The sequence below is a fragment of the Phlebotomus papatasi genome, chromosome 3 (genome assembly GCF_024763615.1).
Source record: "Phlebotomus papatasi isolate M1 chromosome 3, Ppap_2.1, whole genome shotgun sequence".
Lineage (NCBI taxonomy): Eukaryota > Metazoa > Arthropoda > Insecta > Diptera > Psychodidae > Phlebotomus > Phlebotomus papatasi.
Window position 1 is genome coordinate 85,998,720 of NC_077224.1, and position 26,569 is coordinate 86,025,288.

Below are 26,569 nucleotides of genomic sequence, written 5' to 3' on the forward strand. Positions count from 1 at the left end.
AGATACTTCTTCCATGCTCCCAGAGTTTATTGGGCAGAGGAGGTGCATTTATATTAAATTTTATTATAGTGAAAACATCGTTTTCTAACATTCAGTTGCTACACCGCGCGGGACTCAATCTCACAGCTATTAGAGTCGAGTTAGAGATCTCATCGCCCAAGAGCCAACGGTCTTGCCTATTGCGCCACTGAGATCCCCAGCATCGCACTGCCTAGCGACGATGTACAAAGAGGGCCAACTCCACCTAGTAGGAAAATAGCAAGTTGTGTGTATGCGTGCGTGCGTGCACTTTGGATGCTTTTGTGAGAAAGAAAGCAATTTTTCATTTTAAGCTTATAATTCTTGCGAGCAACGAATATGAAATTGCAAGCACAAGATAGTGCAATATTTCACTCAATGTTCACAATTTTCTGAAAAAACTACCACGGTTCGTCCGAGGGCGATCTTGTGTTTGAGAACCCTTTATTCTGGGTATTCAAAGTGGCCCATCTGATCCTCAGGGAAGAAAAATGAAGCAGATATGTATTAATGATGTAAACAAAAGTCTGTAAGAGGAATTCAGGTGTTTTTTCCTGGACTTAGGTGCTCATCTTGCCGTTTCTTTGGTCGTGAGTCAATTGGGGGTAGTTTAGTGGATATGAAAGGTTTTGTCTTAGCATCAAAATCGTATCTTAGGCCGAATGAACTATCAGGAATAATTTAAAATAGGGGATACTCTCCTTTCGAACGTGCATGCCTTTGAATAATGTGAATTTTCTTTTATTTCTCGTAAGAAACTTACACTTAATTATCGATAATTTATGACAAGCTAACAGCTAACTAATAATTTAATAGAAATTTGCAAGTGTTTTAGGAAAAATTAAAGAAAATTCACATTATTCGAAGGCATTAACGTTCGAAGGGAGTGTACTTTCCCCTACTATTACTTGTTCTCCAAAATTCAAGCAATAAAGTCTATAAATATTAAACATAATTATTTAAACAGAATGGTGTAGAATTTTTTTCTGCGTTGTACTTAAATTTTGTAGGGTTTTTTTTATGGGTAAATAATTTTTTTTATAGAGCAAACCGTCGCCTTTTAATGCTTAAGCGTGGTAATGTAATAGAGCAGAACACCATTACCATTCGGTAGTTTAGATCAGTAACTAGCCCATCAATTCTTTTGTGAATTCTTGTGATACTTTAAGATAAGATTGTAAAGAATCTAAGCGAAAAACGTCAAAAAGATGAGTGAAATTGTTTCATATTTGGAAAAGGTTACACTATCTCATATGGATGATGTTATTCTTATAATGCTGGGATTTTTATGTATCCCAATTGGCAGATATTATAGGAAAATAGCTAGTAGTTCTAAGAAAGAGATATTTGGAAACAGTCTGGGAATTCTTATCACTGTCATCACTACTTCCCGTTCTAATTTTTTCCATATCTTTGCTTGCTTTGCGATTTGTGCTGGAATCATCCTGCTGCATAAGAAAATGTGAGTTAATTTGAAGAAAGATAAAACTTGGCATTAATGATTTTTGAACAATTAACAGAAGTCAAGATGTACGATTCAATTCATTATACACTCAGAAAAGAGCTTATTTGAGGCAAGGTTTAAAATCGACTATAAACAGGGTTAGTCACGGTTTAATTTTAAAAAGGTTTTAAACTGTAAACATGAGTTAACCCTGTTTCAACAATTTTAACTCCTTTTTTTAGTGAAGGATTTCACTATTAACCTTAACACATCGGTTTAAATCTTGCGCAAGGTTTGAATGGTTTTAAATTTCTATCATGGCGAGATTCTTAATGCATTTAAGGGTTTCTCGTGTAAACTTGTCAAGTGGAATCAGTAAGAGAAGAATGGTGTTTAGTGTTCAGTGTGCCTCAAAGAATGGAGGCATTCGCGTTGACATTTCTGGGATTGGGGCTCAATATGAGCCCCCACAGTGACCATCCAGGGACATATCAGCGACAAGAAGAGTAAAATGTGAAAAGTTCTGTGGTAAGTGGTGCTTAATTTTCTTTTCAAGTTTGTAACCAAACGTGCGCGTCAAGAATCAAAGTGCGGACACTGGTAAAAGTTTTCTCTCTTTTTCATGAGATTTTCACTGAATTTAGGGTCAATTTTACCGTAAATGTGTAAATAAATGGTGAGCAATATATTTTCTAAAAAAATCTCGGTGAAATTCTTGAAGATTTTAGTGGAAAAAGCGTGAAAATTCTGTTCACTGAGGATTATCCGCACGCCTAAATTTTAAACCCTGTCAAGATTAGGATTTTACCCCTGTTTTAATCTTGAGTTAACCGTGTTTTAATCTCTGAAGGGTTGATTTTCATCCTTGCCACGGTTAGTATTGGTGCAATGTGTGCGCGTCTAAAGCCATTGTGCGGCGTTTCCTCAAGTTTTCACAGAATTTATCCCAATTTTCCACCATCAATGCCTAAATAAACAGTGAGAAATTAATTTTCATAAAAAATATCGGTGAAATTCTTGAAGGTGTTAGTGGAAAAAGCGTGAAAATGCTGTTCACTGAGGATTTTCCGTACGCCTAAATTTTAAATCGTGTCAAGATTAGGATTTTATCCCTGTTTTAACCTTGAGTTAACCTTAAGTGTTTTAATCTCTCAAGGGTTGATTTTTATCCTTGCCACGGTTAGTATTGGTGCAAAGTGTGCGCATCCAAAGTTAAAGTGCGGCGTTTTCTGTATTTTTAACGGGGTTCTCACGAAATTTTAAAAATTATTATTTTCTTATCTTTATCTTTATTTTCTAAAAAAATCGATAAAATTTCTCGTGATTTTAGTGAAAAAACTGTGAAATGCTGTTCACCGCAAAATATTCTAAAGACTTTTAAATTTTAAACTGTGTCAAGATTACGTTTTAACTTCTTTTTTTAATCTCGAGTTAACCGTTTTATACGTTTTCTATTTTCCACGGGATTTAGTCTCATTTTTTGCTAATGAATAAACAACTATCTACAGTGAGTGTCAATAGTTTGTTGCCTAATGGATGTTTGAGAAATCAAGTGAAAAAAATGATAGAAAAAAATACTTTTCCAAATTTTTCTTTTTGCAGATGAGTTCCTTGTAATCCGTAGATATTATTTATAGTTTTCAAAAAAAATAATTAATTTTATTTCATATAAAAAATAATTGTTTTCCAAAAGTTGGTCATTTTTGAAAAATCAAAAGTTTGTTGCCTCATTAAAAAAACTAATTCAAAATGGTGAAAACGTGCAACCAACTTTATGTAAACCGGTTACATTTTGAGCTTATGTCATTTGATAGGCAAATGGTGGATTTGTACATTTTTAAGGCTCTCAATGTTAAATATATAGGTGTAAGAGTGATGATAAATAACAAGAAATAATCAGTTTTTTGATAATTCATAATTTAGGTTATAATGGCAAATTACAAAAAGTTGAAAGGTGGGATATTGTCCAGAGATACTGCTGGAAGGAATCGGCGTCGCTTAATTGCCAAATTTTATGGAAATTCATGAAAAGTTATACAGAAAATGGTCAAATATTATAGTTATGAGGCACGAGTACATCTGAAAAACGCTACTGGTAGACCCAGGGTTTCGACTCAGAAAGTCGATAACCGCATTCTAGGTATCTCTGATAGTAACCCCATGATGTTTGCTTCAAAAGTTCAAAGTCGGCTGGTTACAGAAGGCATACAGGCTTCAAATGCTTCGAAAATCAAACTCAAAATGAAAGAAAATATAAGAATAGGTACTTGGCTCGCAAGATTCCATTGGTAAGCAAAACCAAACTGCGTAAGAGGTTGTATTTTTACGTTTTTAGCATGCTCCAAGTGAATTTACAACCTTTTAACCAGATTGGTTTTGTTTACCAATGGAAACCTGCAAACCAAGTAATTATTCTTACCACTTTCATTAAATTGCGGTTGGTTTTGAAGCCTGTATGCCTTCTGTAACCAGCCGACTCTGAATTTTTCAAGCAAACATCATGGGGTTACTATCAGAGATACCTAGAATGCGGTTATCGACTTTCTGAGTCGAAACCCTGGGTCTACCAGTAGCGTTTTTCAGATGTACTCGTGCCTCATAACTATAATATTTGACCATTTTCTGTATAACTTTTTATGAATTTCCATAAAATTTGGCAATTAAGCGACGCCGATTCCTTCCAGCAGTATCTCTGGACAATATCCCACCTTTCAACTTTTTGTAATTTGCCATTATAACCTAAATTATGAATTATCAAAAATCTGATTATTTCTTGTTATTTATCATCACTCTTACACCTATATATTTACCATTAACAGCCTTAAAAATGTACAAATCCACCATTTGCCTATCAAATGACATAAGCTCAAAATGTAACCGGTTTACATAAAGTTGGTTGCACGTTTTCACCATTTTGAATTAGTTTTTTTTAAATGAGGCAACAAACTTTTGATTTTTCAAAAATGACCAACTTTTGGAAAACAATTATTTTTGATATGAAATAAAATTAATTATTTTTTTTGAAAACTATAAATAATATCTACGGATTACAAGGAACTCATCTGCAAAAAGAAAAATTTGGAAAAGTATTTTTTCTATCATTTTTTTCACTTGATTTCTCAAACATCCATTAGGCAACAAATTATTGACACTCACTGTATCTATCTATCTATCTACATGTCTAAACGGTTAAGATAAATTTTGTAATTTCAGTTTATGTTACCATTTTTTCTTAGATGTCGGAACTCCAGATTTGCAGAAGTTCGAACGAGGGGATCATACTGAAACATGGAACTTCTACCTAAAATTTCAAGAGGAGAGAGCAGAAGCACGCCAGGGAGCAGTGGAAAGTGCAAAATAAAATTATTGCCACCGTCCTGCTTACACATCCTTTGAAGTGGTGCAGGCTGAAGCAGGATTGATTAATTTCAGGAATTACGTAGGTTTCAGAAACCAAAAAAATATGCCCTCTTTAATTTTTTTAAAATATAATAAAGAATATTTCTTCAAATTCAACTCTGAAACATAAAAGTACAACATTAGAACAATATTTTCTAAAATTTTCATTTGCAAATTTAAAGAGGCTGATCTTTTAAAATGATTTTCGGAGACATAACTCACATAATTTTTCTCTGAAATCAGAAAACTAAATATTTGCTATTAGCAGTTGAGTAAAAGTTATATTTCAACGAAAGTTTAAAAACATGAAATTTGTTTTCAATAGCATTTTTTACAAGAAAAAATGGCGTATTTTACACTACATTTCGCCGTGCAAAATAAGGTATGACCAAGGAAAAAAAAAACAAATCCTTGTTTAAGTTTTAAGCAATCAACTCTAGAAGTATGCAAATTTTCGATGAAATTGATGCATTAGTTTTCGAAAAATTTTGCATATAAATCTCACAAATTGAGATTTTAAAAAGAGCTTTTACAATTGATGCTTCTCAATTGGCTTTAAATAAATTTGTAAAGGCTCTATCCTAAAGTTTCTCACTGGCTTGAAGCTTTGAGATGAGAAAATATTCTTCACATGTTGTACTTTGTTATCAAAGAATATGTATATATTTTTTTTAAAGTTCCAATACTACAAAAAATTTCTACTAGGGTGTATACCCCATGCTGGCGTATACACACTAGTAGAAATTTTTTTTAAAAATGCCTTTTTAAAGCAAATTTCCCATATCCTTGTAGGAAGAAACGTCAGAATTTTTTAAAAAAGGCATTTAAAAAAAAATTCTACTAGTGTGTAGACGCCATAAAGCTGTTAAGGTAATCTAGATATATTTATTTATTTTTCATTGAGATAAGATTAAATATTGAAAAAGAATATACAGGTAAACAAATACTGTCAATTTTTCTTGATAGATTTTCCTAAGTTTTTGCTTAATTATTTTGAAAATAACTTTTCTCATGCTGTTGTAAAATTTACTCCCTAGTTTTTGCCAATATTGTTTAAAAAAGCTTTAAATAACAGATATTTTTATGATACCTTAAAAAATAATAATATAATAAAGTTTAAAGTAGGTAATGAAATAACTAGGAGTTATAAATTCTTATATTTGTGTTAAATTGTAATTATTTAATAGTAAAATAAGGAATTATAATGATATATTGTTAGAGAAACAAGTACTATTTTATTGTAATAAATTCTAAATGTTTACTTAACCTAATTATAATTTTTTTATACTTCTACACTGATGTATGTATATGAGAAATTCAAATCTCACTTAAGTAAACTTCTTGGAGATCATTTTTCAATCTTTGTTAGAATTTAAGTCAAATTTACATGTAAAACAATTAAATAAGGCTTAGAAATTCCTTTTATAATATTTTTCTTCACTGAGAAAATAAGAAAATAACGCCTAAAGTATAAACTTTTTATTCTAGCCGTTACTTTTTATTTCCTTAGTGATGCAAAATATTATAATAAGAATTTCTAGTTTTATTTAATTATTTTCCAAGTAAATTTGATTTTAATCTTAACAAGGGTTAAAATTAGTCATCCAGGGGTTGAAAGAGGCGAGATTTGAATAAACTCATGACAAGGGTTGTTTTTCCGCTTGCCAGGGGTTGATGGAAACAAGGATTGAGTGTAACCCGTGTTACGGGTTAAGCCATACTCCTTCCAGGGTTTGACGAAACAGGGTTTAAGGTATAAACATGGCGAGGATTGGTCTTCATTCTTGCCAAGGTTTACTGAGAAAAAGGTTTTAAAATATACCCCTGACAAGGATTATGGTTTACTCTTGCCAGGGTTTGACGAAAACAGGGTTTAAAATATAATCGTGACGAGGATTGGTCTTCATTCCTGCCAAGGTTTACTGACGGCAAGGTAAATCAATATCCATAACAGGATTTGATTTTCTACCTTTTCAGGGTTTGGGTGAAACAGGGTTTAAAAAATACTTGTACGTCAAACCTTGCCACGTTTAGGTTGAAACAGGGTTTGGCATCAGTTTGATAGACAAACCCTGTTTTACATACCCATTTAACCGTGGATTTTTTTGAGTGTAATTGAACACATTCCATTGTTTCGATAAAAACTTTTATATGTTTGTAAATTGTCATGAAAGAAAAGTCGATACGGATTTTGTATCCCGGAAACGGGCTTCAATGCTTCAATTGAATTTAATTTCTCATTATACGTACCTGTGCAAAACTTTACCTGACATAATTTTCGTAAATATAATTCAGAGCGGTACTCAGTAACGTGTGATCACGCTCATTCATTTATTCATATGTACATTCACTTTTTATCGCTTATCCCTATCGGGGTCGCAGGCTTACGACACCCAGGTTAGCAGCCTATGCCTGTCGATCTTCCTTTACTTCAAGAAGGCTTTACAATATCTTGCATGGCTTTTTCACATTCCATGTACAGTGCCCGCTTTCTCATCCGGATCGGCGTAATCCGGACGAGTTATCGACGGTTACATTTAAAATAATTTTGAGGTTATGTATTCATGTGTGTTCAGCAATGAAAATGAATTATCCTGTGAGGTTTTTGTTTAGTAAATGAAGTATAATAGCATAGAATTCTCTAATTATATCTTTTTAAACTTCTTTAAAACTTTTATACTAATTCTACAGAAAAAACCCTTGTATTATATTTTCGAGACGTTGAACAAATTCAAAAAATCCATCCAGATTACGAAGCGGACATCTGTCATGTTGTCTCCTAATCATCCGGATAAAGAAGCGTGCACTGTAACCATTTTGAAGTTCCGTCGTCAATGAAGCTTTGATGATGTTTTAAATCGGTTTCACATTAAAAAAAGGGGAGGCAAAGCGTCTCAGGCTTTGCGAAATGCTCGAACTCGTGACTTAGATTCTATACTTCAAAAGTACTTTCGCATCATTTACCATTTACCGGTACTCAACAGATTTGAATCGATTCATAAATCACTCAATAGATTCCACAAAATAGTTTAAAGAGTATTAAAAATTATATTCGAACAAAAATTACTTATCGGTAAATAATCGGTTCATTACCGGTTCACAACCGATTTTAACCGACTTATAAATCGCTCAAAATATTTCCCAAAATACACCTCAGGAGTAATTTACTTGAATTTCGTATAAAAATTATTTATTGTTTATGAACCGGTTCATCACTGATTCAAAACCGATTGGAACCGGTTCAGTTTTGTTGGAAATTCCAAGACCTTTGCATTCTCTAGTGTCTTTTTTAATCTTTGACCTTGAAAAACCGTTATTAGGAATGATTCAACGGTATTTTCGTCTGAGGACGAAACGTCCGCCTGGGTAATCTCTAAAACATATCCAAAAATGACAAAAATCGCACGATGCGTTTTCGAGCAATCCCAAAAAAAACATGGTTTTGGAGGGGAAGGGGAGGGGTTGGGGGGGGGGGTAATGAAGGGCATGTTAACGATCCTTGGGTCAACTTATGGGGGGTCCGCTGAAGGTCCGAAGTCGCTATCTCTAAACGTTTGGCCTCTAGAGCTGGCGACAGCGGGACGGACAGACGGACAGACGGACAAACAGCGTGACGCTAAAATCTCAAAACTTCAGATTTCCAAAATCCTCTCAAAATACGACTCCTTGGGGACTAAGGAGTCGAAATATATATATAAATCAAAATCGAGGGATTATATTACAGTAGAGTCCCGCTATAGGCCATCGCTCTATAGTCCACAATTTATCGACCGTTGATTTCAAATCACTGAGGTTATGTTTTTTTAGTACGCGACATGCAATGTTGTCATAATTATTTTAATATTTTTGGCAAACTTTATTGAGTAGTTGTGATAATTGTGATCCATAATGAAGAGAGCGAGGACAAGTACCACAATCGCAAAGAAAGTGGAAGCCGTCGAGAAATTTCAATACTAAAAGTCGTTGATCATTTTAAAAAATGACATGGACTATATTGCGACCCAAGTGTCAAATCTGGAACCAAATATGGACTATAGCGAGACTCTACTGTATATATATTGCTTTCCGTGGAGTTCAAGCAGTAAAAAACGGTTTTAAAATCGTCTCCAGATTCTGGAGGGCGGTTAACCGGTTTTCCGGTTTTCGGTAACCGGTTAACCAGTCACAACTGGTTGCTTATTTGCTATTTCGTTTGTCGATTGCCCTGTTAATAGGATATGTAACCATGGCCAAAACCAGTTGTCACTCCATTTAAATGACAAAATCGAGCTTGACCTATTCAAATATGTCCGATGTTTCACTTAACGTGGACGGTATTGTAAGCCCTCGGAAAAGTCCAAAATAATGTTTCGCTACCTTTAAAATACCTCCAAATACCTTTAAAATTAATCTTTAAAATACCTTTAAAATTCGCTACCTTTACCTTTTAGTTTAAAATTTGTATATCACAAATTTTTAATGATCTTTCTTGGGATATTTTCAGACAATGCCACATATTTGTCTGCATTTTTATGTTCCTGTACCTCTTGTTCTTCCGAGAGACTAATTATTTTGGTTTACAAACGCCTCCCCATCAACGTTTCACATATTTCACCCAAATGATCTTAACGCTCAAGGTAAGTTACATAAAGTTTACTGCAGTTTTCAGTAGGGTAAAGTGATACAAGTTGGATAGGGATTTTTTCTTTATAAATAAGAGAAGAGTACCAGCGATCGACAGTGTTCGTCGGATCGACAGGTTAATATCGCATTGTTGCTCCAAATTAAATGAATTTTTAAAAATTATTAGCTACTTTTTATCATTTAATGATAACAAGAATGCAGTGCATTAGCTCAGATTTAATTTATAAAATCAATTTTCCGTGAGAATACTGATTAAATTCCTGACGATCCGAGGTACATAGTGCAAGTTTGCAATTACACATATTTTTTATTAATTTATTGTAAAAATTAAAAATTAAAATGCACAGATATAGTTAAAGGGATCACTAATATCCCAATGAGGATACATAAAAATACTAAATAGTGTTTTGAGACTTATATTTTCAACTAAATATCGAGCATGTCTCTTAACATTCCGATCCGGGGTACTCTTCCCTTATAGTACTAAATTTTTTTAAGCACGAGGAACCAAATTATAAAACTAAAGCATTAAAAATATACAAATAAAAATGAAGTACTAATTTTATCAAAAAAAAAATCCCTGTCCAAATTGTACCATTGCCCAACTTGTACCAATTTACCCTAAGTTTCGTCCTTATTCCCTAATTTTGCAGCTCGTAGGATTAGCTTTTGAGGTGAAAGATGCCACACTGAAGTGCAGGAAAGCTTCCAAGGAGGAATACGAACAGATCCCTTACCATGAGAAAGAATTAGCCGAGATAACTCTCAAGAACATCTTTGGTTACTGTTTCAATTACGTATCAGTCATTACAGGACCCTATGTCACCTACAGAACCTACAGGGATTCCTTTGTGGAGAAATACTCGTCCGATGAGAAGCTTACAGAAGCTTGTGAAAGGAATATTGTGGAAAAATTTAAACCACTCCCGTTTATATTTTTTGTATGTCTTGTAGCGAACTACTTTTGGCCTCTAGAAAAGATGTTTGATGATTCATTCTACACAAAAGAGTCATTTCTCCTGAGAATGTGGTACATTTGGCCAGTATTTCTCATCTTCCGAATGAAGATGTATTGTGCACTGATTTTCAGTGAATGCCTCTTCTCGGCAGCTGGAATTGGAGCCTATCCATCTGTTTTTCAATCAATTCCTGGACGAGGTCCAAGGACCAAAGATCCTCAACTCTTGGAAGATTGGGATGGGACCTACGACTTCAACACCATCAAGAACTGCGATATCTATACCGTAGAAACCTGTTGGAATTTTCGGGACTACTCAAAGTCCTGGAACATGTGTGTTCAGTATTGGATGGTTATGAATGTTCACAAGCGCTTCCCATTCCGCAAATTCCGCACAGCAGCTACTCTACTTGTTTCAGCTTTTTGGCATGGAAGTGATTCCGGTTACTACTTCTCTATTACCATGGGAGCCTTATACGTACTCATTGAGGACCTCTGTTTGAAACGCCTGAGATCTTCCTTTGGAGTCTTTCCGCTCTGGCTCAAGGTATGCCTTGGGTTCTACAATATCTTTGCCTTCTCCTACATGGCCATGGCCTTCCAACTTGTTACATTCTCGAGGGTCTGGAGGTACTACAATTCTGTCTTTTACTATGGTTACATCGTTTTTGCTTGTCAATTTGCTCTGGCACTCTTCTGGCCAAAGATATCCATTATGCTTCTTGGGAGAAAACCAAGGAGCAGTGAGAAAGCGAAAGAGAATGGTAACGGCATGGTCTCTTAAAGGGTCATAGATTACGTTTAAAAATATTAAATTTACATTGAAATTAACATTTAAGATAAATAAAAGTTTGTGAAAAGTTGTACACTTATTTGAGAAGTATTTTCTGAATATGATACCTGCCAAAAATCGATTTTTGTGGCTAATTGTCCGTCATTGACTGCTTCTGGAGAGAGAGAGGACCAAGGATATCAACTTACGGTTTTAGGCTAAGATTATCAAGAAGTGAATAGAATTTAGCGATGCCGAGGGCTTTATCGATAGTGATAATGAAAGTCACTCAGGAAGGTGCGTTGTAGCGTCGAAAGCTCTGGCAAAAATTTTTGTATTTTTCCTGTCCCGAAAGGATGATCAACTCTGACGCAACTGGAGGGAGTTTAATCTTCCTATTTCCCATATGTATAAAACCTGACTAAAATATATGAGAACCAGTATATATCAAAAAGTCTCTACCTGGTAAAGGGTAGCGCCTCACTGATTTAATAACGAGTATAATCTTAAAGAGGATTCGAACTTTAGTTATTATATTTAATACGATCCTTGAATTAAAGCAGACCTGTGCTCGTTAAAAGTCGTGTAATATCGGAAATTTTGTGTTAATAGTTTTAATGGAAATTACAATGCAAATTACTGGTAACACTAATCCCGCTCATTCACGGTGCCATGATAAATATTTTTGCGCCAAAGAGACATAAAAACTCATATAGAAAGAAATTGTCTTCTTGATATCTTTGTCGGAAGACGGATAGCTGTTCACTACACACCCTTTTACTTGAATCTTGCAGAAATACAAAGAAATTAAATTCAAATATCACTTCAAATGGAAAGTTCTTAAATCGCGCGCAATTCAACTGTGAGAGAGAGATAGTGACACAAATAACTCATTTGACAAACGTCTGGCGGCGCTGCGGTTGCAATAAATCTCTGAAATGCGACAAAATATTTTCTTCTCTATTTTATCCTTATTATCAGGTCGTGTCCCTTCTTGTAATATGTACTTTTGCATTCCTTATTAACGAAAATAGTGTTGTACAAAAGGGTTTTTCTCAAACTTATCCTGAATTTTGGGACAGCTCAAAAGAATATGAGTCTTCCAGCTCAAAATGTCATCCCAATGTTTTTGTTGTAATATCGACAATTATTCACAATTAACCCAAATAAGTGTATTCAACTAAATTATTAAAAGGATTTTCTTGTGAAAATGACTTAACTCTAAGGAATTAAACAATTTTCACATTAAAAAACCTGTCATTTTCTCTATGTGAATTTTCGCGGCATTTCGAAGAATGCCAACAGGCACCACCAAATTCTCTTCGGCTTTTCTTTTAGCTCAGGCCTGAATTAAAGTTTCAAAAAATATTTTTCTTTTTTTAATATTATGTATAGACTTAATTTTTAAAGCATTATTCTTGGGAACAATTTTATCGTGGACACGCTTTAAAATTCCTGATGATTTTTGTGTTATTTACAAATAATTTATTTTAGTTATTTTAGTACAAAGTCTTTAATGTAAAAGTGAACAATTAATCTACAAAAACTATCTAATTTGGTCAAAAATACTGTCATACCGCTCAATTAAGAGCTTTATCAAGTAGTTTTTCCTGATGACGTCATTGGTATCGAATGTTTCGAGGGCTTTCTGGGAAGAGGCAAAGATGCAAGCTCCCCAGCAAATGGATAGATTGCTGGAATTCATGAAATTCTCACTTGAATACTGAGTCACCTTGACCAAGTGCCTGATGAGAAAGTTCAGAGTTTTCCGAGGAATGTCTGGCAATGATTCAATCTCTGCCTTAATCCATTGCACAGAGTTTTCATCTGCAAAAACAAGGTTTAGTTTAGTTCAGAGGGGTGCAAGAACCGTTAAAAAACGAATAAACGTCAAAATAAATTTGTTGTGGTAGCGTTTTGACCATTGACGTACATGTTTCATTTGACGTTTATTCGGTTTCAACGGATCTTGCACGCCTCTGGTTTAGTTGGTTAGAAAACGCTTTGACACTTGCAATGGCAAATGACGAAGGACATACCTAGTGGCTGAGGAAGTCTATCAAAAACATCATCGGGAATGAGCTGGGTAGTCAGGTTGCGAAAAAACAACTTGAGGCTACCAGTGAGTGTGTGAACGTCCTGCTTTTCCAGAAATGTCCAAATGAGATCCTTCCGGATGTGATGCCTCTCATTCATCTTCTTCCTAACGGCCTCAATGAGGATTTTATTCCCTGAAGCTCGATATATTCCATTTGTAGTGATATTCTCTTGCATTTCAATGCATTGAATGCACTTCACCACAAACTTTGGGATTCCCTCGTCCGGATCCAGCCGAATGTCATTGAGATTTGGCCCAAAGACCGTTCTGGATTTCTCTTCTTTCCGTGCGCGAATGGAAACGGTTGGTGAGGGAGTCTTTGTCAGGGGTCTCAGTATCTTTGGGAATTTTTTGTTCTCCAACGGTGGCGAATTTGATGAGGATGAAGCTAAGGATTGAGGACCATCTGTAGAAAGTGTTGAAAGATTGTCCACACTACTACTACTGAATTTGCCAAGATCACATTTATAGTGAACAACTGTAACGGCTTCCTGATCTTCCTTCGATCGTCCTCGGACTGAAATTTCATTTGAACATTGTTAGATTTCACCTTAAGACAAGAGGTTATATTAAAAATGAGGTTATATTCTTCATAACCTAAAAAAAGTTATTCTATTTGCTATGCTAGAGATACTCTTGAATTTGAAGTTACTCTAGAATTTAAGGTTATATTTATCTAACCTCTAAGAACTAAAACATTTCAAACAATAAGGATCTTTTATATTTGTGAGGTTAGAATAATACTATATTAACACTTAAAGAACTTTTAGATCAGTTGGTCATGTCATCAGTCACTTTAATATCCTTTCATAACTACACAGTAAAAAATTATTGGCTGCTTTACCATTATTTTCATTTTAAATTTTACATTAAACATGTAATCGTGTGTACTAATACACATTTGTGTAATTTGTACACATTTTGTCTGAAAACTGTGTAATTTGTGCACATTTTATTTGAAAACTGTGTAATTTTACACGAAATATGTAAGAAAATGTTCACAATTGTGTAATCATTCACAATTTATTACACGGTTTGCAATTACATCAAATTTAAGTTACACATTTTCATATTACACATTTTGCTGAAATACATAATTTGAGTAACTTTACAAGAATAATAGTGGTAAAAAAGCAAAGCAAGGATTATCCTTGTAATTTTTTTACTGTGTATGAAAGAAAGTAAGAGAAAATCCTTCAGTTAATGCGAAACAAAAAATTTTTCCTTTCTAGGTTATGATTAACATAACCTCACACTCTAATAAAGTAACCTCTTTTCTGCTTTAAAATGCTAGGCATTTTATGAGAATTACAAGAATGAACATTCACTTCTTTGAATTGTTGTTAGAAAAATTAATTAAATGATTTGCTACATGATATGCAAAATCCTACGCTATGTTTACAAATTCCAATTAATGCAGACTCTCACGCAAATTATCAATGCAGACTTAATGACTGCATTGTGATTGAAGCAGCAGATGATTAGCATTAGCATTAACTCCCACGAAAATCTTTGATGATGCTGTTCATTAAAATATATAATACATTACAATCAATTGTTTTTTATTGTTATTAGATTTAATAAAGTAAATCAAGTATATTTTGAAAGGAAAGTTTTGTGATACAGAAAGCAAATTTCTGACAATTTATTCCAATTTTCTGAAATTGACAAATTTATTCCAATTTCGTATGAAAAATTGACAATTCGGCACGATCCTTCATCATTATCTTTGCAATTAAAAATTGGAAGTTGGAATGATCAAATAAAAATTGGCAGATCTATACGATCATTTGCAATGTCGACAGAAGAACGTTCAAGGAGGTTCGCATTGAGAGGAAATTTGACCAAGTCTGGCTCATTTTATGTCAAAAAACGATAAATCGCGGTACAATCTTTGCAAAAATTGCTAGATGGGAATGATCTTTTGATAGATTGTCAGATAAGAAAGATTGAAAGATTGATTCGACAGATCGGCAAGTTCATAAAAACTCTAAAAACTCAATAGATAGAAAATGAAATGATTTAAGATGATTAACAAATCGACGACGATTTTGTGTCAAAAATCGACAAATTGGTGCATTTTTAGCAAAGAAATTGCACGATTGTTTTTAGTAAATGTCGACAGATCGAAAATATTTTCTTACAGATTAATAAATTGACACTCAATTGCACTAAAAGCGACAAATTGACAATTTTTCATCAATTGGGATCTAGAGATCGGCCTGACCTTGGCTAAAATCGGCATTAATTGTCAAAATAGTAAAAAAGATTGTCTTGAAATGCGAGAAATTGACAGATTGGCAATTGAACAATTTATGAATTAACGAATTGATCCCAATTTTTTGTCAAAAAATTGACAGATTGGCATGTTTTTCAGGGATAAACTTTAAATAATTTTTCTGCATAAACTCCACGAAGAATCAATAAGATTAATAAGATTTTAATAAAAATCGACAAATTGAAATTGATTCCGCCACTGATATTCACAATAATGAAAAGAAAAGGCTCTGAAATGAGTAAAATTGACAGACCGGCACGATTTTTTAGTCAATCTTTGCAGTAAATCGACAGATTTGCATAATATTTGCGACCAATCAATAGATCAGTGAGATTTTCATAAAGATCGATAATTTGACACTCAAATAAATCGAAAGCGACAAGTCGAGAACTTTTCATTGATCTCGACACTGATATTCACTGATATTGAGAAAGATTGACAGACCGGCACGATTTCTCAGCTGATCTTTGCAATAAATCGTCAGGTTTGCATAATCTTTGCGAAGAATCAACAGATCGGTAAGATTCTCGTAAAGATCGACAAATTGACAGTCAAATAAAGCGAGAGAGATAAATTGAGAACTCTTAATCGATTTGATGTCAAACATCGACAGATCGGTATGATATATTTGCTAGAATCGACACTGAGTCACAATAATAAAAAAAAATGCTACGAAATACGAAATCGGCATTTCGAATAAATCGTGAAACATGAAATGACGAATTGATTCCAATTTTGTGTCAAAAAATTACAAATTGGTACGATTTTTTCTCTGATTTATGCAATTAAACGGCAGATCTGTACAATCTTTGCAAGGAATCATTAGATCGGTAAGATTTTCGTAAATGTCAACAAATTAACAAACAATTAATCCGAAAGCGAAAAATCGAGAACTTTTCATCGGTTTCGTCTCTAATGCGACCAGTAATAAAAAGAAAAAGCTCTGCGATATGAGAAAGATTGACAAACTTACACAATTTTTTGCCAATCTTTGCAATAAATCGGAAGATCTGCATAAACTCAAATAAACCGAAAGCGATAAATTGAGAACTCTATCGATTTGATGTCAAATATCGACAGATCGGTATGATATTTGCTAAAATCGGCACTGTTTGCCACAATAATAAAAATTTGTTATAAAATATAAAATCGACATTTGGAATAAATCGTGAAACATAAAATGACAAATTGATTCCAATTTTGTGTCAAAAAATGACAGATCTGCATGACTTTTCTGTCGATATTTTCAATAAATCCGCAGATCTCTACAATTTTTGCGAAGAATCAACTGATCGGTAACACTCAGTTTAATCGATTGAATCGATTTGATGTCAAATTTCCGGAGATCGGTATGATTTTTGTTAAAATCGGCATTGATTGTTACAATAATAAAAAGATGCTATTGCAGTAGACTCTCGCTAATTCGGCTCTTTTAAGATCGGGATACTTTTTAATTCGGGCGACAGTTAAATTCGAAAAAAGTTTGTCGACATTTTTTAAGTTTGATTATGATTATCAAATGAAGCAAATATCTTTAAATTTGCCATAGTTTGTCTTGATTTTGATGTAATTTTGCATTTTGAAGAGATTTTCGTGATATTTACAATATATTTGAGTACGTAAACTCAATATGAGTATGCAGATGAATAAAAAATCGTTGCATTTCAAAAAGTTTTTCGCCCGAATTTCTCTCTAATTTGGGTGACATTTTGGTTCCAAATGCCCGAATTTGACAGAGTCTACTGTAATTGCGAAAAATTAACAGATCGACATTTGAATAACTCATGGAACACGACAAATAAATTCCAATTTTGTGTCAAAAATTGACAGATCGGCATGATTTCTCGCCGATCTTTGCAATAAATTGGCAGATCAACATTCAAGTGAACCATGAGAGGCACAATTGTCAGCCCCTTGATTTTACTTTTAAATTTATGAATAAAATTTACATGAAAATTAAAATGTTGAAATTTTCTTGGTCTGAGAATAGAAGCAAATTATTTTTTTCAGAGACTAAACCACAATAAAGAGTTCCGCAACTGAATAAGCAAATCATTCAAAGAAATGTTACTCATATGCCTAAATAAAGCCAATTGAGTGGCATATTTATAGAGATTATTATGTCACTGTATTATTTCTTGTCGCAGATTTCAGAGATTTCCCCAGAAAATCATGAAATGCTCCCAAAACAATTCAAAGAAGTGAAAAGAATCATCAAAAACGATTCGTTATTTTGTAAAAAAAAAGGTATGTATCGCCTTACGGAAATCCACGCCTCTGGTACCAATGGCCTTAAATGACTCCATGGAGTCCGTGAAACTTTGGCTGAGTGCTTCAAAAGTGGAAGGAGAAATTATCTAAATGGGGAGAGAAAAAAAACAGAATTAATTGATAAGGTTATTGAGAAATATCTTGTAAACAGTGATTAGCAAATGGGAGTGATAAGAAAATTTCTTTGTATAAATTACCACATCTTCTTCGTCTTCAGGATAGTTTGCATTGAGTAACATGAATTTCCATGCCATCACTGAGTCAGGGATTGGGAAATTATTTCCAGAACTGCCCTGAATTTGGTTTTTATTGCTTTGAGTCTCGTATTGGGTACTTTGGTCAGGTTTCTCGATGGGATGTTCAAAGATGTGATGATGTTTCCTGTAGTCATGAATGAAACGATTGAGATGGGGTTGTTCTCTGCTGAACAGAATGCAAATTGTCCTGAATGGAGAGATTTCCTGAGGACAGGGATGTTCCTCAATCTCCTCCACTGCAAGACACTCTCTGCTGGAGGAGAATTCAAATTCCTCAGCTATTTCCCATTCACCAGAATCAATTTCTTCCACAAAATCCTCTGAATTGTAGGAACACTCAAAGGTGTCTACAGCCACAGCTTCCCGTCCTATTCCCACGGTGTGAAACTTCCAAATGGGCTGATAGATCTTCTCTGGTTCCCTGATCTCTTCTGCACACTTAATATTGAAGTCTTCAGCACTGGTTGGGACTTTCTTTCCCAGTGTATTGAGATTGTTGGTGTCTAATTGATCATTGGCCGCGATTGGAGCTGCTGACGACATTTCTGTGTTTAGGCATTTCCCTCGGCACGAAAGATTGTCCTCTTTCTCCAGAATTTGCATGACTAATGCACTTTCGCGCTCATTGACCAGATCTTGGGAATTTTGGCGCCAAGACGGTGTCTGCAGGCAGAAGACAATGAGTTCGTTGTTGAAGTCAAGCAGAGCTGTATTGATGCCAATGGAGAGAAAGATCCGATTGAGGAAGTCAAAGGGATTTAAAGCTGATATCCTAGGAACAGTATTAACAACTTCCAAGGATTTTCCCACAAATTCTTGAGTTTCTTCAACCACTTCCTGCTCTTCCACTCTTCTTCGTTTCTTTCTACACTTTTCACTGATATTTTGGATAAAAATGAGAATATTCTGCGTAAAATCTTCCTCTTGAGCACTGGAATATTCCCCCCAGCACGCACTAGATTCCACACTCAACTGAAGATCGTAGAGTTTACTTGGAACACTTTTCACACTAACTGCACAATTGTCAGTGTAATCAACCACTTCCCACCGAAGTGATATCATCCAGGCGGCCAGTGACGAATCTCTCACTTCGTCACATGGACTGGAGGAAGTTGGCGAGACATTTTCATAGTAAGTGGAATCACTTTGTGGTTGGATGCGTCCGTAAGTGTTGCGAGTTTCTTCTTTCAGCTGGCAAATCTCGGTCAGATCAAACGTGTCTCTTGTGCTGAAGACACCATCAAAGCCATCCACATTGTGAATTATTTCCAGCTTCTTCCGCTGATCTCTCACCTTAAAATGTGCATTCGGAAAAATATGGTCATATTGAAAAATTCAATGCATTTGAAACTTTTAAATTTATCACATTAGAAGTAAAAAAAAAATTCTAAGGTTATTCAAGTCTAAAGGAAGCGTGGCTTATTCCTTAATAGGTTGGGCTATTTGAGTCAAGCTCATAAATATTTTTTTAAGTAGCTTCTACAAGGGAAAGTATCAAATCTGGGGCGTGGTTTATTTTCCAAGAGATTCGTGTTTGTGACGCTCACAAATAAAATTTCATGAATAACTTTTATGCATTGTGTTATAGTATCCCTTAATTAAACATTAAAATGCTTATAATTTCATTTGTACTTGAAAATATTTTCTGAAAGGGGCGTGGCTTATAAATAAGTTGGGATATTTGAGTTAAGTTCACGTGTAAAATTTTTAGAGTGGCTTATACATGGAGCAGTGCAGTATTCTTCAGTTAAACATTGATAGTTGTAATACTTCAAATAAGATAACCTTATTTAGAGATTAATTTCCAAAGGGGGCGTGGTCTATTTTCCAGTAGGTAGATCTTCTCGAGTTATGCTCACAAATAAAATTTTTAGAATAATTTATACATGGAGTGATACAATATTTCTGTATCAAGAAGCGTAAATTAAAAAGTTTCAACTGTAATTGAATATACTTTTTGAAACGGGCGTGGCTTAAGTCTCTTGAAGTCTTAAGAATGGTGTATACAAATATTAATCTCACTTGGATATTACTTTTCAAAGGGAACGTGACTTATTTTTCAAGAAGTTCGAAGGTTTGGCTATATGAATTATGCTCACAAATTAGTATAGCATTTTCAGAATAGCTTTCACACGGAGTGATACAACATCTCTTAATCAAAAACCGAAAATAATAAAGTTTCAACTGTATTTGGACATACTTTCTGGAAAGGGCGTGGCTTATTTTTAAGTAGTTAATAGTTTTCTCAAGTCTACAAACAAAATATTTAGAATAGTGTGTGTATATATATATTATAGAACAGTGCAGTATTCTTTAATCAAACACTGAATTTTCTAAATCTGAATTATTAACCTCACTTGGATATATTTTCCCAAAGGGGCGTGACTTAATTTCCAATAGAATTCTCTATGAATTGTGCTCACAAATGATTTCTTTTACAATAGAGAGTACAATATATAGTGGATATCGTATTTCTTAATCTAAAATCAGAAATTATAAAATTTCAACTGTATTTAAAATATAATGTCTGAAAAGGGCGTGGTTTATTTTTTTCAGAGGTTGCTCTATTTTGTTAAGCTCACAAGTAAAATCTTTCGAATGGAGTATAGAGCAATTAGTACAGTGTCCTTAAGCTGAAAGTTCTAAAACATTAACCTTACTGCGATATACTTTCCAAAGAGGGTGTGGCCTATTTCCCAAGAGGTTGGTCTATTTGGAGTTATACCCGTAAAAAATATTTAAGTAAGGACTGTTATACATAAGAAACACGGATTTGACCTAGATCCTTCTCCTCCTTTATTACTCGGACAACGTTTCGGAGCTTATTGGTCCCTTCCTCCGAGTAATAAAGGAGGAGAAGGATCTAGGTCAAATCCGTGTTTCTTATTATTCAAAAAATTAATCTACTGACCGATCATCTAATATTGACTGTTATACATTTTGGTACAGTGTCCCTTAATCAAACACTGAAAGCTCTAAAAAAACAGTATCGGTTTAATTTGATATACTTCTTGAACGGGTGTGGTCTATTTTATAGCGCTGTTCCAATAATCTAAAAAGAAAACATTTGATCAAAACTGGTATATAGTTTGCTTGTTTTAAGGAGTTTTAAAAACTGATAAATTATATTTATTTTAAACTTAATAAATATTCATAATTTCAGGAACGTTTTTTGTAAAAACAACGTTGATGAAAACGTTGGAAAATCCGTTTTCAGGTTATATATTTTGTGGCCATGCACATAGGTCACTAAACATACTTAATTTCATTTTTTAAATATGGGAATGTAGGGTAAGTGTGCTAAATTTCTGAAGTTTGAATTGCAATATTTTAAAATTAATTTTTTTTAAATTCTTTCTTCTGAAAGAGTGTTGCTTGGAACCTTGTAAAGAGTTTACCGTTTTTATTCAAAATTATTCTAAATCATTCTTAATATATTTTAAAATGAATAAAAATATAGACATTGCTTTGGTGGTATTCATTCTCATAGTTCCTTACCCTTCGAGCATTCTTCCAATATCTTTTTCACGTCATTTCATTTGTCGAAGCTACATTTTTTGTTATTCTTTTGCATTGTATAATCTGTAGAGTACGTAAAATCTAAAAGTTCATGAAAATTCGAGGAACAAAAAAGGTGGCCGAAATTGCAAGCTGGCCGGAATTTGGCACACTTACCCTAAATAGATAAATTGAATAAGTTCTGACAATATATAATTTTAAGCCACGCCTCCAAAGTTTGCTATTCTTGATTTTTTTTGAAAATTCCTCTAAGATTCTTTTCTTTTTTCAATTAAATTCAGTAAAATTAAGAATGAAATAATATATTTTAATTATTGAAACTTCTAATACCGCAATCGGTTCATTTCTTTTATCTGTGACCATATTTTTCAGAACACATACCTTATTCCTCCGTTTTAAACTTCCAAAGAAATCAACAAATTTTTTAGAGGACTTTGTAGTTGGTTTAAAACACTCACTGCACTGATCACCTGAATAAATCCTCCCACACTTGTCACAGATATTCTCATAGATGTTCTCAGCACCATTCACAATTTCACAGTATTCCCCATCAGTCCTTAAGTTCTCATAGATATCCACAGATCTCTTGGCTGTGAAATCCGTCCAGTCATTTGCATATCTCCTCAGCGATGTTCTCTGCCTCGGAATCGGTGGTTTCCTCTCCTCCAGCTCAAGCCCAACTGATGAGCTGGAATCAACTTTACCTTGACTCGGATACCGTTTCATATTCATCATAGCATCGAGAAAATATGCCTCAGGTGGGGAAGATGAATGTCTTGGTGCATTCCCAACACTCCAAATGAATACAATTACTCATCAATTTCGCGGAAGTTCATTCATTTCTTCTTCACCAGCTTCACTCATATTTCCTTCCCCAGATGAGAGAATGCCCCTCTTTTCAATCATCAAGCAGTTCTTTCACAAGAATTTCCATGCATAATTGTGAGAATCTCTCATTTTGAAAGACTATAAGAAAATGCGTGAGATTTGGCGCACATTTTACAATAAACCACTTCTATTGAGTTCTTCTCATTCTTCTTCACAATTTGCAAAGTTGCTTGAGCTTCAATGCAAAATTACCACAAAACACTGTATTGTTTTTTTTTGTATCTTGGAAATTGCGAGGGAAAAATTGCAGAAAAATCATCTACAAGATCGTCAAATGGGTGATCAAGCTAAGGCATTTTGTAAGGTGTTTTATTACGCATATTTATTAATAAAAAAAAATCACTAGATGAATGACTCATTCATCAACCAATGTTACACTTGTTTATTTGTTAGTCGAGTTCATTCGAGATCAATTTATGATTAACAATACACTGAGAGAAAAATAAATAGAAGTTGAATAGATATACTTTCTAGAGTGCTTTTATTTGTTAGAAAACGTATATTTATTCACAGTGATTTACAATAGATTTAGTCAGTTGAAATATTTAATTCCGATTTGCAGTGTTTAATGGGCACAACTTCAGATAAGCGTACATTATCACTTATCTGATAAACGTAGCTTGTTCCAGAAAAAAATAATTTAGGTCACGCCTCCTTAAGAAGCTGTTTCCGAACTCTCGATGTAATTTTGCCCTGCAAAGATCTTGCCTACTAAAAAATAGACCGCGCCCCCAACACGTTTTTTTTCAAGAACGAACATGAAATGAATTTCAAAGGTTATTGCTAAGAATTTTAGCATTTTCACACACTGAGAGAAATCCGAAAAAGTTAAAATAACATTCGGCAAATGTTAATTTTACCCTGCAGAATTAATCCAAGATCGGTGTAAATATTACCCTTTTTAGGTGTATTGGGGGCTAAAGTTACCCTTTTTCATGTTAATTTTACCCTTAAAAAGGTGTAAAATTAACATTAAAAAATGTTGATATATTTTTACATCTAAAAAGTGTTAAAGTTATGAAAAAAAGTTAATCGCACCCCCTTATTTTTCTCAGTGTAAAAAGTTACTTAATGTCTGAAAAATACTTTTAAAAGTAACTCGTGCGTAAAACTACCCGACCCACCGTTCTGATTCTGGAGGAACGTATCCAGAGAGAAACACTGCTATAATGCTTTAAAAATGATTCCACTATGCTTTTAAATCAATAACAAAATGCTATAAAATAAATGCTAAAATCTCTAGAATTTGCTTCTAAAAGTAGTACAGTGGGTCCCGGGATTGTGTATATTTTCGATATTGAGAAAAAGCGCGCGAAACGGTTTTATGCATGCAGAAATTTTGCATACTCTCAGGAGACTTTTTTGAATAAGTTATGGAAACGCCGTAAAATATGTATAATATTTTTGGCAGCAGTTTTTTGGGCTATTCCAAGTGCCAACTGTACATAAGTTACGCATTTTAAATTTACCGCCTCGAAAAATATGCATACATTTAGGGGAATTGTAAAAATGATTTCCAAAATGAGCTCCTAATGATAGGCATTATGACCAGCGCACAATAACTTTTGTTTGTAAACATGTTTTCAAAATTTCCCATGAGAATGAGCGAGATGACTAGATCTAGATCTCACTCATTCTCATTAAAATGTCAAAAACATGTTTATTAAACAAAAGTTATTGTGCGTTGGGCATTAATTCATAAGTGTATTTGCATAATCCCATAATATACATAATTTCGATATGTATAATCTCGGGACCCCCTGTAATTCGGATCCAATGCCGTTCTTTGCTACACAGAAAAAATTATTTCGTAAAATTGTTCGGAAATGTTTGTGAATTAGCATTGGGGACTTCCCCAACAAAGTTCGTAAAAGTGTGTATTTTTTCACAAACATTGTTTATACAATCATCACTTAACGAGCATTTTTTGTTCTTTTACAAACATTTGCTCGTACATTTTTGTTTATTTGGCAAAACTTTACGAAGAAATGACAAAATTTTACGAAAATCTATCTGTTTACGAACAAATGTTTTTAAAAGTACAAGAAATGTCCCATGCACAACAACTTTTGTTTGTAAAGTTGTTTGTAAATTTATCAAGTGATCATGTTAGGAACAATAATTGTGTAAAACGTACAAACGTAAAGTCCCCAGTGAAAAATTAGCTCTTACGATGAGTATTATATAATAATAATAATAATAATGGTTGTTGCTTTGATTTTCCCCTCAACAAAGCAAATACAGATACAATTTGGCAGCTAAGACATTTCGAAAATCGAACAGGAAGTATACATCTGCTACCGTGGAAACGAAGCAGACTGTAAAAATACTTTTTCTTTGGCTTTCGAAACCTATCTTTAAATTTTTTCAACTCGATCTGTGAATGAATCATTTAAATCGTTTTATTAAGGGCTTCGTGGTATTATGAAAGAAATATGCAATTGACTTATTTTACTAAGAAATTTTATTTTTTATAAGTGCACAACTTTATCGCAGGCAGTTTTTTACTACACAGAAAAATATATTTCGTAAAATTGTTTGTAAATGTTTGTCAAATTTCTACTGGAAACTTGTAAAATCCTCGTAAATCGTATTACCCACAAGCAATTTCGTAATAGTTTGTGCTTTTTCACAAACATTTTGTTCGTATAATCATAATTTTACGAGATTTTTTTTATTATTTTATAAACATTTGTTTGTAAATGTTTGTAAACACATAAAATATGTTCGTAAAATTTTGTCATTTGTTTGAAAAGTTTTGCCAGATAAACAGTACGAACAAATGTTTGTGAATAAGCAAAATGTGTCATCAAGTGATGATGTTGATAACAAACTTTGTGAAAAAGGTACAAACTTCTAGGAAATTGTTTGTAGGTTATATCGACGGTTCCATTCCATACTACGCTATCTCAGAATGACAACCCGTGTAAATCTGCCCGTGTAATTTTTTTTTCCAAAGTCTCAAATATCTCGTTACCCGAACATCGGATGACTACCAAATTTTCACCAGTTGTAGATCTCAGTTTCAGGAACAACATATCTTTCGAAGTAACATAAAGCTAAATCGACTTAGCATAGCATGGAATGGAGCCGTCAATATGATTTACGAACATTTTTACGTTGAGTTAACCTATTCGCTATTGTCCAAAAGCTGTTGCTAACGGTTTACGATAGGGAGAAAAGGCGTACTGGAGACGAAAACTCCAGTTCTTCACCTACCGTGGAATTATTGGTAAATTAAAAAAAAATGGAATTTCTAGAGGAGAAGAATCGGAAAATCTTAATAACAGGAAGTGAGGGTAAAGTGATATTATCCGGTAACAGGGCTCAAATTCTCTGTTATTTTTCGTATTCCTTTTTAATATCTTTGAAAAGTTTTGATTTTGATGTTAAAGGATCTTTATGAAGGTTAATGATAATTAAAATTAGAAACTTTGGTTTATTTGATCTTGAAAAATATTGAATTTTGAACTTTTCGGCTAGTCGCATTTTGCCCCATGGGACTCTAATAAACTATATTTTAATACGATACAATGACGAGCACTTCTAAAATAATTTTACAAATATTATCCACTTCACAACTTTAATTTTTCCCTCAGTGAACAAATTCATATTTTTACACCTTCTCCTTTGCATTTAGCACTAAAAACACCTTACTTGACCACCCCTTTTACGTAATATATCCAAATCACCAACCGCGTGTGAATTTTCTCAAATTTTAACAACACTTTGCTTGACTCTGTCCAGAGATTTCCATCTCAATCGCTTCGAGTTCCCGATAGAACTAAAATTCCGTCTGTTGTCCACTTTGGATGCATGTTGTATGCTTATGCTCTCAACACCATCTCCATCTCAATGGAGACGTATCTTGAGTAATTTAGCGGTCAAACAATTACCATCATTGTATTTGTTCAATTCCGAGAGACAGAGATACTGTAACAATTTTTCCAGCATGTCCCACAGCCTCTGCTTTCCATACTAAAAATGCCCTAAAGCTAAGAAATTCGCTATCACAAGAAATTGTCTCAGTTCATTAAAGAAAAA

The 26,569-nt window shown here is 33.8% G+C and overlaps 1 protein-coding gene across 2 annotated transcripts; it reads right to left on the reverse strand.

The window, feature by feature from the left end:
• Positions 1–12,676: 12,676 nt before the first annotated feature.
• On the reverse strand, positions 12,677–26,341 carry LOC129806160 (uncharacterized). Of its 2 annotated transcripts, none has more exons than XM_055854545.1 (6): positions 26,222–26,341; positions 22,019–22,603; positions 18,059–19,411; positions 17,854–17,947; positions 13,254–13,829; positions 12,677–13,041 (listed from the first exon to the last, which is right to left on the reverse strand). In XM_055854545.1, exons 2-6 carry the CDS (start codon positions 22,370–22,372, stop codon positions 12,761–12,763), a joined length of 2,658 nt encoding a protein of 885 aa, XP_055710520.1. In that variant the 5' UTR covers positions 22,373–22,603; positions 26,222–26,341; the 3' UTR covers positions 12,677–12,760. The 2 variants fall into 2 exon arrangements, with proteins under 2 accessions (XP_055710520.1, XP_055710519.1); XM_055854544.1 differs by having other exon boundaries at positions 22,019–22,784; positions 26,148–26,341.
• Between the last annotated feature and the right edge of the window lie 228 nt (positions 26,342–26,569).

What these genes read in the sequence shown, in the direction of transcription:
- LOC129806160 (XM_055854545.1), bottom strand. Translation starts at nt 22,372, where the DNA reads ATGATGAATATGAAACGGTATCCGAGTCAAGGTAAAGTTGATTCCAGC. An exon ending in TACCAGAGGCGTGGATTTCC is followed by an intron (nt 13,830 to 17,853) that starts GTAAGGCGATAC and finishes ATGAAATTTCAG; the next exon opens with TCCGAGGACGATCGAAGGAA. An exon ending in TAGACTTCCTCAGCCACTAG is followed by an intron (nt 13,042 to 13,253) that starts GTATGTCCTTCG and finishes TTGTTTTTGCAG; the next exon opens with ATGAAAACTCTGTGCAATGG.